The sequence below is a fragment of the Trachinotus anak genome, unplaced genomic scaffold, assembly GCF_046630095.1.
Source record: "Trachinotus anak isolate AG129_WGS33_773 ecotype Australia unplaced genomic scaffold, CSIRO_AGI_Tana_v1 ptg000019l, whole genome shotgun sequence".
Lineage (NCBI taxonomy): Eukaryota > Metazoa > Chordata > Actinopteri > Carangiformes > Carangidae > Trachinotus > Trachinotus anak.
In genome coordinates, this window is record NW_027273870.1 from 20986631 (window position 1) to 21004587 (window position 17957).

Genomic DNA, 17957 nt, shown 5'->3' on the forward strand with positions numbered 1-17957 from the left:
CAGCCCGCTGTGAAATATATAAAGCGGAGGAATGTAAAACATGAATTTGGCTTGATTTAGCAAAACATTTTACCACCACAACCTATTTCTTTTTATTAGAATTAAAAGTAATTATCGAAGGTAAAAATTAAAAGCTTAAAAATAAATATCAGGGGATTAATACTGACTATTAATATTGACTAAATAACTCGGTCTGGACAGAGATTTTGCATATGCTGCTATGTACTTAGATTTATTTAATACTTGTACTCTGGAATATTTAGTATATTAGTGTCTTAATACATACATAGTACACATTTGTATACTATTAAGAGAGGAAGACTTATTACAAAGTTTTTACTGGCTTACCAATTAATAATGATTTATTAAGTGTGTAAAAGTTGCATGAAGACAAGCTATAACAAAAAGCTAATTTTAAATATTCTATAGAGTATTCTTTCTCAAACTATCAAACATTATACTTCTGAATTTGTTTGATTTTCATCACCATCTCCTCTTACCCCCTCTTTCTCACACACAGGCTTCATACATGTCAAGCCACTAATTTAAAAACTGCCTGCTGTGTTGTACCTAGAATCTGTCTATTAAAAGAAAGTTTAAAAAAAAAAAAAAAAAAAAAAGGTACATTGTGTGGGAACCAGTATTAAATCAGGTGGGGGCAATAACAGGTGTCAGTGTCAGAAAAATGTCCAGCAACTATCCAACCCAATGTAGTCATCTCCTCATCAAAGTTGAGAGACCAAAACTGGCCAGAGCTGAATCCTCCTCCCTCTCAGCTGGGTGTTGGGGCTTTTTCACAGCGCAGGCTGTCCCCCACTCCCTGCTGTTGGACTCCTCCAGGCTGCGTTCTGTTGGCCTGCCACGTTCTTTCACACCTCGGCCGTGTGCGAGGAGAGCTGTGTCTTCATCCCTCCATCCTTCCATCCTCCAGTCCTCCTCCTGCCATGCCTTCCACCCACCCCCAGCGGAGGCGCAGGAGGCTCGTTACCGTGGCAATTAGTGAAAAGCCCAAATTAGCCCTCTTGGCTGTCCACAGGTGACAAAGACACTTTGCATTTCTGCTAATTAGGAAACAGAACAACATGATTAAATGGGGCCTATCAGGAGGAGAGTGGACAAACATGTTCCACAAATAGAAAAGAGTTATATATTATTGAATCTCCTGCATGAAGACATCCCATTAGGTTTTCCATTCGAGGAGAGGATAATGTTGGCTTGTGAATATTACAGTGGTTTATATTACAATTTTTAATAGACTTGTGTAAATGTGTTTGTCTGTTTGTGTGTGTGTAGACAGCTGTGTTTCTCACCTGCACCTGCTGATGGATAGTCTGTGGACAGATGCTCTGACTAGAGAGTGGATGAGCTGTGGCAAGAAACAGGTTAAAATCCTTTAGCTTTTTGTGTTTTGCAGATTGTGTGTTTTTGTACAGCACAAAATATGCATATGGCAAGACCAACTTCTTGAGGGGAAAAGTTTTCATCAGGGGAAAAGTTTTCAATTAAAACACTCATATCTACTTATTCCTTCCTTGGGATATACTATACTTTATAACTCAGAGAGTTATACATTTCAAGAGTATGTCCTACATATGCAGTACATGTTTGTGATGGCACAGATAAGCTAGATATAAGTCATAAAAGACATAAAAGGTGATTTGAAGAACATGCATAAACATTTCTGGCTCACATCAGTTACCATGTCTGTAAAATGCGATGCAGTGCAAACAGTTCTTTTATAAATCCACTAAATCAGTGTAATATGACAGCTCTGGTTTGTACAGCTTGATGGAATTACGGATAAATGTCTTTGTTCTGTGGGTTTCTAGATTTGTTAGGAAGATGTTTATACTTACAAATTTTGAGATAACAACCCCAGTGCAGCTGGAATTCTCCTTAAGCTTTTTTTTATGCTGGATGCTTTAATCAGAGTTAAATCTTCCTCTGTGCATTCACCCTTTGCTTATTACACCACATTAGTGGTAATAAATGACAGAAAACCTAATGTAAAATCAAACTCAATTTAACAGGCTGACTTATTCCTGACATAAATCATCAGAAATTTAAACTTCTAGGCTACATTCAGCGCCACGATTTCCCCTAAACATTGACAGTAACAGCAAATAAGCTATACTTGACTACTAGTGTTTCTCTTGGTGGTGTTTTTGTTCCCCATTGAGTTTGATCACCATGGGGAGGTCACAGCCTGTTCCCTGACCCCAACAATGCCAGGCAGCTGAGGTAATGCTGGCAACAGGACAGTCTGCTGATAGTAGCCATGGCAACACTGACATGACCTCACTCAGGGTTGAACCTAAAGGTCATTCCTCATTGCTCCAGGGATGAGTGCTCCAGCTATATTACCAGTGACAGCTCTCAAATTTCCCAGCTAGAACGCACACTAAACTCTATACACACATACACTAATGCACCGAATAGCCCCGAAATAACACCACAATAAGAGCTGTGCATTTATGACTGTTTGTCTAACGAAGTAAAGATGCAGAATATTGTATACTTGAGGTCAATTAGAATTGCTTTGTTTCACTTCCCAATAACTGGTGCAGGAACCCTGCTTTGAAAACAGCTCATATTGTCATTCGGCATTATTACTACTTATTAAAATGGTTCCCTATAGTGGCACAACAGTTAGTGGAGGCTAAATGAGTTTCAGGTGCTTCAGTGGAGACTGGAGCAGACTGGAGAGAAATGAGCTAACTTGCTTACGTGCCTTGGGGGCAAACTGAACATCCTCCAGTTTCTTCTCCTGTTCTCTGTCTCCTTTTTCTTCTTCCTCCTCTATCCTCTCAGGCCTTGTCCTGCGCAGGCTAGGCTGGTTGGGCTAACGTTAGGCTCGGCCAGTCAGATGTTGCCCTGGGGTAAACAGAAACATCTGTCCCCTGCCCAGCCGTGACTGTCGCTGAGTGATAAATCCTGGGGTGGCTTGTGCCAGCGCTGTCCGGCGTGCCACCTGTCCCCCTCCTACACAATATCCCCAACCCAACCCCTACACATACACACACACACTTCACCCTATTTGCACCCGTCTGCCTTCATCCTGACAGTGTGACAGAAGCAGGTGGTTCACTCCCTTTTTGCCCTCTGGCCTTCTATGCTCTCGTCCTCGGTTGGCACATTTATGCAGGGAGCGGGAAGGGTTGTCGCCTCTAGCAAATACCAATGGAGAGATCCCTGTACCAGGTTATTCAGCGATGGTCCCAGGGAACTCAAAAGCTTATAGCAGTCGTTTCCTTTAATCAAGCATAAAGTCGGTAGATCAGATAGAAAGTTTTGCAAAGGTCAACAAAATGCCCAATGAAAAAAAAAAAAACACATCAGAAAGAGCAGGAGATTTTAAAGGATGTGACTAAAATGACAATGATTTTTACTTATTTAAGGATTTCCCTGACCCTGTTGTTAATTCAGCTGTTAGAGAAAAGCATGCACACACACTTATTCACTCATACTTTCTTTCCTGCTACTGCTTCCTCTCTCTGCTCTACCACTTTTACTAGTGTGACAGAGGCAGGTGGCCAACTTCTTGCCCTCTGACCTTCAACAGTTTCCCCACAGTAAGGAGACAGTGCAAACACACACAACGACACACAGAGGAGGAGCCTAGGTTGCCCTGGGTGAACTGGGGCAGAGGTCTTGCAAAAGGCCCTGGAGGGAAGTGAAGGTCCTTAGACTCAGGGACAAAAGTTATTTTAGCTTGCAGTGCCAAACCTGACAGGCTGAATGATCATCCCAGCAGTGCCAACACCTCAGTGAATATGCACATCAGAAAGAAAGAGAGATGCACCGTATAAAACACAGCCCTGTCTAACTAAAAACTGAGAGTTGATCAGTGACACACCCCTTGCAAACGCTATTCTAAAAACAGTGTGCTCTTTTATCATTTCAAGTAGTTTGCATACTGCATCCCAGAACATTTTTCACAGAATGTCACAAAGCACTAGGACAGTAACACTGCCACCTGCCTCTTAATCACTTTTTTATTCCAGAACCTGGGCGAGCAAAAATAATTACAAAAAATATTATGAATAGCTATTCACTTGTCTACCTCTCTGCCCTTGGCTGCTTGACTATCTTTATTCTTTACAATATGTTTGAATTCATCAAGCATAAGGCCAGAGATAAACTCTTTTCACCATTTAAAATAATATCAACTGCTGAAAGAGCACTTCAACACTTGAGTCTGTTTTCATTTGAGCTGTACTTTAGGCTTGTGCACGTCTGTGTGTATGATTTGCATGTTTGTTTTATGCCTGTGTGTGTGTGTAAGAGGACCCCTGCTGATTAATGTCACTTCATATTGTAATGGAGCATGCTGAACATGTTCTGATATCTGTAATGTGTTACCAGTCTCAGCTTGATTTTATTGCCATGGTCTAATAGGATATTGCCACTATCACAATTTGGATTAACTTCCATATCACTGCTGTTAAACCAAGTGAGGTTTGTATGTGTGTGTGCACACAAATGACAGAGAAGTGGGGATGTCTATCAGGGTGGGCTGCTCTGGTCGATTAATTTCACATTCTGCACCTCTTTCATAATGCATCTCTTCTATTTGGCACCACAATAGTTTTCATTATGAGCAGTTACAGCTGCTGTTGTTCCTCTCATTGATGCTGTGTTGAGGGGAAAATCATTATTGACCCTGTGTAAAATAAGACTCTGCTGTCTGTATTTTTTAAAGAGGATACTGCACTGGCAAATGCTTTCATTCTCTGACCGATCTTGGTTTGCCTCGATTGGCTTGCCTCAGACACACACACACACACACACTCACACACACAGACACAGGTATAACAAACCCACATAAAGAGGTCTGGCATGCTTTTGTATGAACATTTTTTTGTCAGCAGGGAGCAGGGTACTGTACTCGTATGCAGAGGAGGCTGCCCTTGCTCTGTGAGTCCTTTGTCTCCCTACATCCCCAAGCTCCACCTCTCTCTCAGCCAGCCCTCCAATGGGAGAGCCTTCAGGTGTTGACCTTATCGGGTGGAGGTCAAAGCCAGGTCAGGGATCTGTTGCTAGGCTACCATCAGATAAGTGGCTAGGGTAGGCAGCAGCGGGTATCTCTGTCATTCAGGGCTTGTCATGTAATCTTGTTCATTTGCAGACAATTGTCTGGACGTCAGAAAGGCTATCTGGCCCATACTGTTGTAATGAAACACATTAAAATATTAAAACCAGCCATGCTGAGAATTGGCAGCTCCACTTGGCACATGCCTTTTTTTTACAGTCATGCCAACTGTCATGCAGTAACATGAACCCCTTAAATACGCTTGTGTGATTGGCTGTGTTGAAACTTCAGCGTTGTAGAGGACAGGGTGGTATTTATTTGGATTTTTATTTTGTCCTGCATCATTTGATAGTTTTAGATTTAGAAAATAAAAATATTTTAATATGCTCAGATAACCACATTGGGATTCAACAGACGTACACGGACATTATCTAACTGTACTGCAATGCAACAAGAGGATAATATCATCTATGCCTTTGTGCATTTCTCTACGTCATTACTGAATTATACAATATAAACATAAGCTTGATTCACAAAAATGTGATACAGTTGTGTCAGCTATTAAGATAATGTTAACAGTAATGTTAATAACATTTTGTGGTAGACAGTAAATCACTTGATAAATCAGTGATTAAAACATGACATCTTGACAGAAAAAGAACAACTCTCTTCTCCTTTTTATGTGTATACATATATGTATTTTTCCTGCAAATACTGTACATAAATAAATGGATGAATTCATTCATGGCTCATGACTCATTTAGGGGTACAGGTGGGAAGACATCTTGTTGTTTGCTAACCTACAACCTTTAAATAGAGTACAAAGAGTGCTACAGCAGTCTGTTTGAAGACGGAGGGAGGGAGGCAGAGAGGGAACGAGTGAGAAAGGGAAAAAAAAGAGATAGTTGTTGCATCTTCACACAAACATGGTCTGTTCTCCCACTCTGCCATTCCACCACCTGGACCGAGCTATGTGGGAGACTGCGCCACACAGTGATGAACGACACCAAACAGGACAATTTCTGTTCACACTGTGGGTCATATGGAGGAAGACGGGTTGACACAGCATCTGTGCCATATCACAGGTTCCTCTTTGGTGACACCTGCATTTTGTCAATGTCATCTCACTCAGCCGTTTAGGTTAACCACCAGGTCTGGGAGGAAGTGGCCTTCGGAGGCCCTGTGAGAAACAAGACCTCAGACAGTTAGACATAAAGAGACCTAGATAAGGCACGTGGCAATTTATCCATGCCAGTCCTTGTACTGTAGTTCCAACATGGGATCTCGTCTGTTAGATTGGCGCATTGTGAAAAGAGGTTCTCAGTGTCTGGGTGCTTGCCAGCTGACATTCCACGGAGACAAATTGAGAGAGAGGCTCCGGCAGATTTATCGGGCCATTGGCTCGCCTCAGGAATTCTCTTGTAACATGGCACTCCTGTGAAAGGGATAAAGAAATTAGTGTAAAACAGCCCCCCGTCCCCCCACGCCCCCTCTCTCACAGCACCCGTTTAGATATCTAGTACTAGCTTGCAACCCCCCTCTAATGCACCCATACGCACTTCCTTTTTTTAATATAAATGTGGATGGATGCAAGATGGATGGGTCTGAGCTTCAGTCCTCTCATTTCTATGAATATTCAAGAGGGTGGGCAAGAGAACGTTGCTGTATTCTGGCTGTTGAGTCACAGGTCCTCAGTGGCAGGAAGCACTGCTGGTCAAATGACAGAAAGAGAGAGTGAGAGAGAGACATGGAGGGGAGAGAGAGATATGCGTGTGTGTGGGATTTGAAAGGAACTGCTCCTGGCTGTCTTGGATATTTATTCCTTTCCAAAGCAATGAGGTGTTTGGAGAAAGAGGCCGGCTATGTTCTTAATGCTACAGTGAGAAAAGGGAGCATTCTTCTGCACTTGCCTTACTATGTCCTGCCAGTGTGAGAACATGTCCTCACCTCTGACCTGTTGCTGATCAATAGGGAAATTGGATTGACTCTTTCCACACTGTCAGGAAAACAAGATTGGGTAAAGAGTGTAATCTTCTCTTTAAATATTCATATAACCATTTATCATATACATCATAAAATAATAAGGATTAATTATTAATTACTTGTATACGCATCACTATCGAAAAATTGCATCCTGGTTTTGCATACAATAGAGCCCTAATGCCATCCCCCATATCATCTGTCAGGATCTAGAGGTTATCTGCCAAGTTGATGAACAGAGAGATTGGCAATGAAACACAAGGTGTGACAGTATGGCAATATGTTATAGTATGCAGGCAGAGCTCATCAGGAAAGAGAGGACGAGCGGCTTTGTTCCAAATGTCACGATGCATATTTATGGGCACACTGGAGTGGCTCCTTGTATAAGCACCATTCACCATCTATCAAGCAAAACCACTACAGTGTCTCTTTGACAACTTGGTAGGATAGTGTTGTGTGACAAAACTGTGTAATTTGCTCATGGCTTCAGCCAAATTTTTTTGTGAAATTGACATCTAGACAATGAAGTATGTAGAGGTTAACAAAGTGTAATTATTAGTTATGTGCACATGATTATTTTTATGACAGGGTGTTTCTAGGGAAACCTATCCACACAGGCTACTCATGTTGTTGGTAATATTTTATTTTAGGGTATTGCACAATGCTCATTTTTTTCGTTCCTTAAAATGAGAAAAGGGAACACTGGATGTGGAGTTTTCAGATTGAGATATTAAAGTGAAGAGGGAGAGGATAAGGTGACATGAGAGGGTGTCAGACAGAAAGACAGACAGACAGCCAGATACAAGCAGAGCCCTCAGCATAAGCTCCACTGAACTCTCTTTCCACTGAGGAGGATCTCAGGAGAGTTGTGTGCTTGCTGGCTGCGCCAGAGCCATGCAGCACAGGATGGGCAGTCTGACTGTCTGCAGTGCATCTCCTTGGGGAAAGAACATGGCTCCAGGGCTGTAGCTGATTTGAAATGGTCCCAGCACTAACCCCTGGGGGACACCAACCAGGCAGAATTGGTTCTCTGAACCTCTCTTTTTAGGCTTTTGCAAACTGTGGAGAGACAGAACAAGAGGAAGGCTTTCATCTTGACTGTTCAGTGGATTTCCTCTAAATTACAGGGAGTGATTACATCCCACCTCGTCTGAATCGCGCCACCCCCTTCTCTCAGCATGGGGGCCCCAGGCCAGCCAACCGGTGTCAACTGTCAGTGCTCACAACTGAGTCATTAAGTGGAAGTTGTCACTGGCACGGAAATAATAAGGAGCAAAACCCAAAGCACAGGGACACTCGTTGTGCTCCCCTTGTGGGTAATTCACCACGGCTTATGAATTTTCATACTTTATTGTACAGATACAGGTTAAGGCAAAGGGATTCAGAACTCATATGGGACGTATAGTGTCTGTGAAGATATGACCACCTGTTTTGGTAAGCACCTTTGCTCCTGTACAGTTAAATGAACAGAGGGCAGGCATGGTAAGAGCTTTGAACAAGTCAGCCATCTAAAACAACCCTCTGTGCTACAAAGGCAACAGATCCAAGCATCGAGCCATGCAGCTAAGGTTTCCTGGCCCCTTTTTGATGGAAGAAAGGTTTCCTATCAATTCCAAGCTATTACCTCCATACAGTTAGGGATTACATAGAAGCAAGACCAGGGATACTCTGTCTACCAATCTGTTTTTTTTATTTGAAAACTCCCCCAAGCTTTTCCATTATCTTCTCCATATCAAGCTTGACCTGAAGAGAAAACCTGGCTTCAGAAGGGTCAATGCAGTCTAGACTTTCTCCTCATCCTGCACCGCCAACCCCCACCTCCACCCCCATCCTGCATATTGCTTTTGGATACAAGAGGGATGCACCCCCTCCTTCTTATTCCCACTCACCTTGAGCCTCTACCTCCTTCGGTCCAGTCCCCCATTTCCCACCTACAATAGCATCTCCCGTCACCATAATCTTTCTATTTCACTAGCCCGCCCCTTGGGGTTAAAGGGTCTGGAGATGGAGACTGGATTTGTCTCTCAATTGACAGCACTGCTGTTGTGCTTTCTGGCTGACCACTCTTGTACTGGATGGTCAGAGCATTTTTGAGTCACTCACTGTTTGTCCAGACATTGATGTTTAAGGTGTTTTTTGATGAAGTTTGAGGAATGTGGCCTCATGGACCAGACTGAAATTAGAGAAATACAATTACAAATAACTGATAATGTGGTAATGTTGATAATTACATCGTCTGTCTACCTTTATTTCTGCTGCTTCTGCTACAAGAACAACCAGTACTACTACTAACAATAATATGATTGGTTATGAACCACATAATAACAGAGGATATTTTTAACATTAAAAAGTACTATTTCCCAAGGGCATTAAATCTGCATTAACTGACTTTTTGGCCACTTGTTGACAAGCTATAAACACAAACCTTTTTTTTAAGTTTAGTTTATTTCAGTTTAACACTAATGTAAAATCACCTTTTACAAAGTTGATATGTAACTTGTTAGAAACAGTTGCTAAAAGCAGATGCAGAGCAACATTATCATTTATTTGTGGTATTTATGGCCACCTAATGAATTTGAGTCGAATAGTTGGTCTCCTTTTATCTCTGTTTTGGTCTTCACCAACTCCCAAGAAAGATATTTGTCGCTATAGCTGGAAAATGCTCCTTTCTATTTATGAGCTTGTCACTAACTGTGAATGTCTTCTTTTTGGTGCTGTGCCCTTTTTAAGAACCACTCCCATGAAAATCAAGTTTTTAACCTTGTCCTTATGATGTTTTTTATATAATACAAGACATATCATCTGATCCAGATTTTTCAATGAGGAAGAAAACTAAGATGTGCTTACAGCCCCAATTTGTGATTTTTTTTCCTCCACTATTTATGTGGGAAACGCTTTTTAAGCAAAAATATTAATCATAGCAGAGTATTTTTATATAACTGAAAAGGAACTTTTAGAATATTTTGAAAACAGTTGCCCGTTGTAACTGGAAACAATGCTGATGAGAGCGGTGAGAGTGAACCAAAACAGTAAAGTTGTTGGCCATAAAACCAGAACAATGAGCTGAAACACTGTAATGCTCCCTAGAGCTGAGGAGAATTGATGATTCAAATAATAATTCTCAATGGGATTATCAGTACAAGTGACGCCTTTTGCATTACACATAGTCATTTGATCCATAGTTACTATAAATGCTTTATTAAGTGTAGCAGCATTAAATTAAAATGAGTAAAAACAATGAAAATAAAACCTCACAAAATTAGAACTGCATTACAAACAATGAATCAAATGTAACTGGTATAAAATTATAGTACATTAAGTGTGTAACAAAAATTTAAATAGGGAATTCTTCAAAGGAAACAAATTGATTTACAATTAAATTAGCCTGGTAACCAGTAATAACCAAATGAGCTATTACAGTTCACTGTTAAATAATATTTTAAATGCTGCCTGTCAACAGTCAGCTTGTTTGGAAACTAGAAGTAAAAACAAAGCTTACTAATGCTTTGGTTTCTAACTGCTATTACAGGGAATATAAAGAAGGCTTGGCATTTTAGAGATGTACTCCTACGCACTTTAATTCTAAATAATGTATAGGCAGCAGAATGAGAGGCCATCGCTGACATGTAATCCGTGGTAAAATGGGATGTCATGTTGACAATGATTTCAGATCACAGTGTCAATGTTTACAATTAACCCCACTTCAGCTGAATTATTATCAGTGGTCAGTGAATTTTCTGCAGGTTACAAGCAAAACACACTTATCTCAGGGCCCCTGGATACCCTGTCTGTGATCACTCAGTTCACGCATATTTTCTTAGTGCCTGCCCATTTACAAGCTGCATATTTACAACATCTACATCAAAGTCCAGTGAAAATATAACCGTGGCTGTAAGTTTAAATTTCATTATTACCACAAACTTTATGACTTTATTATCACATTATTCTAACATTATTGTTTTTATTGTATTAAGCAATTAAATTATGGATAGTCATGTTTGGTGCAGTCAGGGACAGAGCTGCATAATTAGTATGCCACATTTCAAATAGCAAAAAGACACTTTCTATTATGACTAAGGCCATGTATTATGATAACAAAGGACAAATAAATGTAAGTGTACAAAGGTCATTTTTGAAGGCCACAGAGATAAACTGTGTTTTTTTTTTCTTTCCAAAAATTTATTTCAAAGCAAGCAACAACGAAGGCAACAGGGGACAAGGGGGAAAAAAAAATCTTCATTGAATATTCATTAACCGGTGCCTAGGTGTATACATGGCTCTTAACCACTCTTGTTTATGACTTAAGGACTTGTAGTACTGACCTTAGTTTAACACAGCAGCAGATACCAAATTAACCTCTAGCCTCCACAGGGCTAGCCATGCCCTGCTAACAAGCAACCTGTCTAGACACACAAGAAGTACTTTATGATTCCACCTCTCACAATCCCTCTTTCTCTCTCTGTCTCTCTCCCTCTCTGTCTCTGTTAACATGTACTGGCACATCCTCCCTCCCTCTATCCTCTTCTATCTTTCACCTCACCATTTCATCCCTATTTCCTCCCTACATCATTTTTCATGTACCTCCCAAGCTGTGCAGTGTTTGGGTCATGCACCCAGCAACCAGAGTTTTATCAGATGGTAGACTTTCTCTTATCCTTCACAACTCAGCACAGCTACAGAATAAAATAGAGAAAATATCTGAAATCTCTAGGATGCTAATTTAATTTACACTCATCAAAAATAGTAATCAGAGCAATAGCATAACTTAAAGATGATTCTATATTCATTTCAAAGCATGTGTCCCTTTAAGAATATTATAAGATGATGTGTATAATCTTAAATGTAATTAATGTCACTTAACTCACATATGCACAGTATATGCAACATTACTATAGCACTATAAAATGATTTATGTTTAAGGAACTAGAGTAAGTAAACAAGCCAACAAATGGGAATTAATAGGCATCTCCTGGTTAAAATTGGGCCTCATAGTTGGGGAAATTAAAATATAATGTTCTATTCATACTGTATTTGTATCAATTTATTTACTCTATTTTTTTTTATGTATTCATACTGGTATCATCGTCTTTCTTTCCTTTTCCCTAACTAAGAACAAGGTACTGTTTTTTTAGTTTAGTTTATTTTGAGTTATTAGTTATCTGAAAATGTCAGAAAATAGTGAAAAATGCTTGTTGTGATTCCTCCAAAACAAGGTGATGTATTCGTATTTGTTTTATTCAACCAAGAGTCCTAATTCTCTAAATATTCAGTATACTATAATATATGACAAAGAAAAGCATCAAATCATCAAATCACATTAGAGAAGGTGGAACAAGCAAATCAAATTTTTACAATTTAATGATTTAACAATTATCAAAACATTTGCTGATTCATTTTCTGTCAATAAACTAATTGATGAATCGACTAATAGTTGCAGCTCTTACTTACAGTATGCCTTTAAAGCCAGATGTTGCTCTCCTTCTTTGCACATCTGGCACCCAGCTACAGGTCCACTGTCCAGCAGCAACCAGTTTCCATCACAGCTGTGGAAATTTGTACAGGTCAGTTGTGGCTGTACTGTAAAAACTCTACATAGTCCTTGAACGCAGACACAGAATCCTCCCTTAGATTATGTGACACATACTGTAAATAGATCTATGAAAGTGAGTGTATTCCAGGAATTGCTTTGAGTCAAGTACAACAACGCTGTGAAAAAAATTCAATATTAGTTTTGTGACAAAGGTTTCATATTGACATATAAGGGTTCATATTTCAATTTAGTTCAGTTTAATTAAACTCTGCCACACCAGGAGATCATAAGTTATTTTGAAATTATTATTTTAAATTATTATTATTGGGGTTTTTTTTTTGGGGGGGGGGGGGGGGGGGGGGGGGGGGGGGGGGGGGGTTCATGAGATTACTGATTATAGGAGGGAAAACTTTGAAATTAAAAAAAAAACACACTCTTCAAAATTACTAAATACCAAGAAGACATGCACACTTGGACACAATTTACATTATCTTCAGAGGCAAAAGAAATCAATAAAAATAAACTAATGTTACATGTTACATCATACACATATCAAACACATTATGTCAGATATAGCATTAGTGTTATAAGGTTTACATCTGACATGATGCTGTAATTACTGTAATCTACATTTATCTAGCATATCAAATAGACTGGCATACATTTTCAGGAAAGGTTTAACTCTAAGGTCATAATGGATGGTATATAACATTGATTCCATTCTAAACCTCATCCAAACCACACAGATGACACTTTCTGTCCTCCTCTGGGACTGAATGGAAGTGCCCAGTTTGCACAGCCAGAGGCAGAACATCAGATCTTAACTGTGCAAAAATAGACTTCTGGTCTCTGGTCAGATTAAGGGTGATATATTGCTTGGGATGGTAAGTGTACATTATGACACAATATGTTCTCAGTTTTGGTCTGTTTAATAATTCTTCTGACCATTTTTCTGGTTAATTTGCCGTGGCATTTTAGAATACTTAAAGGATTAGGTTGGTGATGTTCTATATGTTCATTATTGTCAACAAATTTCATGAAAACATCAAAGCCAGTGATGAATTAATCTGTAACTCACTGCTTTCTTGTTTATGGCACTAAGCCTGAACCCTAAGTGTTCCCACTAAGGATGTAAATCTTTAAAACTAGGTTACTAATATAAATGTTGCTGTTATTTATCTTGTTTAAAAAAGGTTAAGTAATGGTCTAAAACAGCTGGACACTATATTAATTGAATAATGGAGTAATGGAGGGTTAATAGTGCGTTTGTTGAGGACTATTTTCAGGCACACATTTGGTGCTCTTGCTGTAAAAGCAGCAGCAGGGACAGTAGAAGTGGGTTTGACTCAGAATGAACTACAGAGCCCATGTTCATTTAAATGAGGGAAACTGTGACCCAGTGTAACAGTATGGTGCAGTAGTTTTCTTTTTCTTTATATAGTTTCAGACAACAGCAGAGAGCTGTGGCAAAGAGGAATACGTTACTATATTAGGATTTGGATACCCAGACAACACTTGTTAGCAGGATTAATCTTTATAGGATCTTTTCAAAGGATACGGTGACGATAAAAATATAGACTATCACCAGACCTATCCATTTCATTTCTCTAATTCTAAGTAGAAACATAGGTCTCAATTTTACCTGTGTGTGAAGTGTAAAAAAAAAACTTTAGGGTAACCTGCATATATACAATGCAACTTCTAAATTGATTATCTGTTATGTCTTAAAGACAATGAAACATGTCATACTCTGAAGCCACAGAATACCTACAGTACCTTTGCCTCAGTGACCAATTTGTTTTTTGTTCTTTCTCTCAAGTCTTTAAGGTGTCACAAAACATGTACCGCCCATAGACCGTATATAAAAAGGTACCCCCGCGCAGTTATGATTTTGGTCCCCACTCGACTTCCGTACAGTACATGCCGCTGATTGGTCCGTGCCAAACACAAGCGTTTGAAGAACGTTCTCCGGGTGAGTGAAATGCTACTACGCATGCAGCTACTGCAAATAACTAGAAAAACCCAAACATTTTCATGTGCTGTGCAGTCCGCTTCGATTCTACTAAACGTATACAAAGTACTTACACGGATAATGACCCCCCTACATCATTAAATGCAAGTATACTTATCGAAGAGTTGTTAGTTAGCGGGTTAGCTAATTAGCTAATAGCTACCGCTACCTATCCTTGTAGTATTATCACGTATAATGTTCGCGTCTGGTGAAATAAAAAGATTACTACACACAATGCTCATCATAAAGAAACCCCTACCATTTGATTAAACGAATGAACACCACAGAGTATTAGTTATTTAGTTGGTATGATGCTCGTTAGCCGGTATGTTGCTAATGTAGCAAGTTGAACCAAACCGCTATCATAACACCTTGTGTTTGTCTTGAACCCTTTTCAGATCACGCTCAAGATGAGTCTGAGAAAGCAGACCCCGAGTGACTTCCTGAAGCAGATAATTGGGAGACCTGTGGTCGTCAAACTGAACTCCGGTGTCGATTACAGAGGTAATGTCACAACTGATCCACTTGTTTCCGTAATGTAACCTATTTGAGAAGTTATGAGGTTTAAATTAACCTAAAATACACACACACACACACACACACACTCACAAATGTCTTTCTGCAGGTGTCCTGGCCTGTCTGGATGGCTACATGAACATTGCCATAGAGCAGACAGAGGAGTATGTCAATGGACAGCTCAAGAACAAGTATGGAGATGCATTTCTAAGAGGAAATAATGGTAAGATGATTCAATTTATATACACTCTGGCTCTTCAAGACTTGAGGCATTGATGTTTGTCTTGTGCAGATATGCATGACTGTGCACTGTCTATGCACATGTATAATGGTCACAGCACAGTCCTCATACAACATAACGTGCCTTATAACTCTCCTTCATAAGTAAGTAGTGTCTGGGTTTCTGTGAGAAAAAGGGCTTAGTTATGACTACAATAAGTTGTGTTACCTTAGTTTCAAATAGGAATGCACCTCATTGTTTATATTTATGATTCCACTTTCTTTACTTATTCTCCATTGGAGCACCTTATCCATTAGTGGTGTAGATAATGTTAAAACCTCGAAATCTGCTACTGTACTACTATTACTACTGTACTGAAATTTTGGCCCAATTATGTCATAAACCAGTGCTTTAAATACATTTTAGAGTAACCTACTTGATGAAGTCTGGGGACATACTCTCTCTGAGGAAATTTTGCAGACACAGATGCCTGGATGTTAGGATATATCCACTGATAATGATGACAGTGCATTGGCTGACTATTACTTGGCATTTAGTTTAGTCTATGAACAATGACATACCAAACTAAAAGGAGCTGTTATTTGAGCAGTTTTATTCTGTCATTATGAGCAGCCCAAAGGGATTGTTTATGGGGTCTTCCCCTTTTAGCTAAGTATGCCATAGTTTACACATCAAGTTTCTAACATGCCTTTTTCGCAGCATATGTTTTGACTTCACAGTGAAAAAAGCACAGTTGTCACTAATAACATTATAGATGGTTCGTTTGGTTCCATTCAAGTATCCCAGTAAACCATGGCAGTGAGCCAGCATGTGTAATACCAGGATCCTGAAACTTCAGCTGACATCCACACTCTTGGTTCTATCAATTTAAATACTTTGAAACAATCTTATCCTTAATGGAGACTTCATTTTTAAACCAACAAACTATTTCAATTGCAGTGTTATTGCAGCTCTGTCTAATGATTTTGTTGGCATAGAAAAGGTGGCGGTTAACAAGATGTTTTAAGTACCAACTCAACAAACAATTGTTCTGACACAGACGGACCTGATGCACTAACATAACATAATTTTCTGATGTAGGTGCTTAAATGTGTTTTTTGTCTGTTAACTGGCTTTATTTGCGTGTTTAAAGAAAGTCTGAACCGTCTCTTTAAATCCATAAAACAGGCCTTGCACTGGAATATTGATAATGTGGGAAGCTCAAAGCAACAGACACTGGGAGCTCTCCTACATTTTTTTTGTTCTTGAACGTTGGCCAGCTATCCATCTTTGATGAATTAATGATTTCACTACAGTCAGAACTTTTACTTTATGAAGCAAGTCTGTATCTTAATCAATCTGTCTAGATTTTCCTGACTCCAGCCATGTATTGAATCTATTGAATGAATCCTTCTTGAATTAATGAATGAGTCATGCTTGCCAATGGAGTCCTCAGTGTGATAAACAAAAGCCATAAATAAAATAAAAATAAAATCTAACATCACTTAAGCCAGCTGCTCCTAAATAAAGTCAGTAGTCTTACACCGCCACTGAGAATCCCATAATAACAAACCAGTACAAAACAATTCAACATTTTATCACTGGGAAGAGAAATGTGACTGTTTTTTTTTCAAGATGAGATCTGCTTCAGTGGGTCAGGGTTTCCTCACAGAGAATTTATTTGTGCTCCGCCATGGGAAGTGGAAGGTGTGGTGACTGCAAACAGCACTGAATATCAAAAGTCAGCTGTAAAGAACATCAGTTTCACAACCAGCTACCAGTCACATATCAATACACCACTGTGTAGCAGGCTTTTCAATCAATATGCATTTCCATATCCGTCTCCATTTATAAAAAAAAAAAAAAAAAAAAAACAATAAAAAGAAAATTTGATACCAAATTCCCTGAGTGTTTTATAGCTTGATACTCTCAACCATTTGTCACTGAGATTAGAATATGCTTTACCTCTGGATAGCTAAGACATTTTCACTTTCAGATTTGTCTTGGAGATTTTGATTATGTTAAATCTAAACAGCAAATTTTCTTCTTCTTTTCTTTTCTTCTTTCTTATCTATTTTCCTCTCTTCACAGTTCTGTACATCAGCACCCAGAAGAGGAAAGTGTAGTGAAGATCATTTTGTGTTTTCATTTTTATTTTCCAGTATTTGATGCATCACTGGACAATTGTCCTGCGGTCCTGTGTTTTTGTTCCTGTAAAGCCCAAACTCCCGAAGAATGTTTGTTTTTGTAAAAGTGAAATACATTGATAAATCTTGAGTTTTGATCTATGTCTGACTTGGTGAATATTATTCACACATTTTGGTATTACACAAGGGAAATTAAGCTCTCAACTTTCTTAAAATGTAAATGTAGGTTTTGAAGTAACTGTATCATTCCAACAAGTCTATTTTTTGAAGAAGACCTTCATTCTTATAAAGAGTTCATACTGTAATATCTTGTGATTTAATTCTTGAACGTCTATCAGGCTTCTCCAGTGCCAGTGGGACTGTAGCAGTGGGATAAAGGTGGACTTTTTTTTCTTCTTTTGCTAAATCACTCAAAGTTTATCCCTGGAGCAGGAAAAGATGCCCAAATCTACCACTGTTTTACCACAAGGCTTTAAAAGGATTAGAACATAATTTTGTAATTTGTCAGAACTAATGTGCTA

At 39.2% G+C, this 17957-nt stretch overlaps 1 protein-coding gene and 1 long non-coding RNA gene across 3 annotated transcripts; one reads left to right on the forward strand and one right to left on the reverse strand.

Annotated features, from left to right (window-relative positions):
• Window positions 1-221: 221 nt before the first annotated feature.
• Window positions 222-7558, reverse strand: LOC139635713 (uncharacterized). 2 transcript variants are annotated; one of them, XR_011694271.1, is made up of 3 exons: window positions 2732-7558; window positions 1311-1366; window positions 222-1061 (listed from the first exon to the last, which is right to left on the reverse strand). It is a non-coding gene; the product is annotated as an uncharacterized lncRNA (long non-coding RNA). The 2 variants fall into 2 exon arrangements; XR_011694270.1 differs by having other exon boundaries at window positions 222-1058; window positions 2732-4501.
• A 6844-nt stretch (window positions 7559-14402) lies between these two features.
• On the forward strand, window positions 14403-17577 carry lsm6 (LSM6 homolog, U6 small nuclear RNA and mRNA degradation associated). The gene is made up of 4 exons (XM_071505064.1): window positions 14403-14514; window positions 14952-15057; window positions 15179-15292; window positions 17381-17577. Exons 2-4 carry the CDS (start codon window positions 14964-14966, stop codon window positions 17413-17415), a joined length of 243 nt encoding a protein of 80 aa, XP_071361165.1. The 5' UTR covers window positions 14403-14514; window positions 14952-14963; the 3' UTR covers window positions 17416-17577.
• Window positions 17578-17957: the final 380 nt, after the last annotated feature.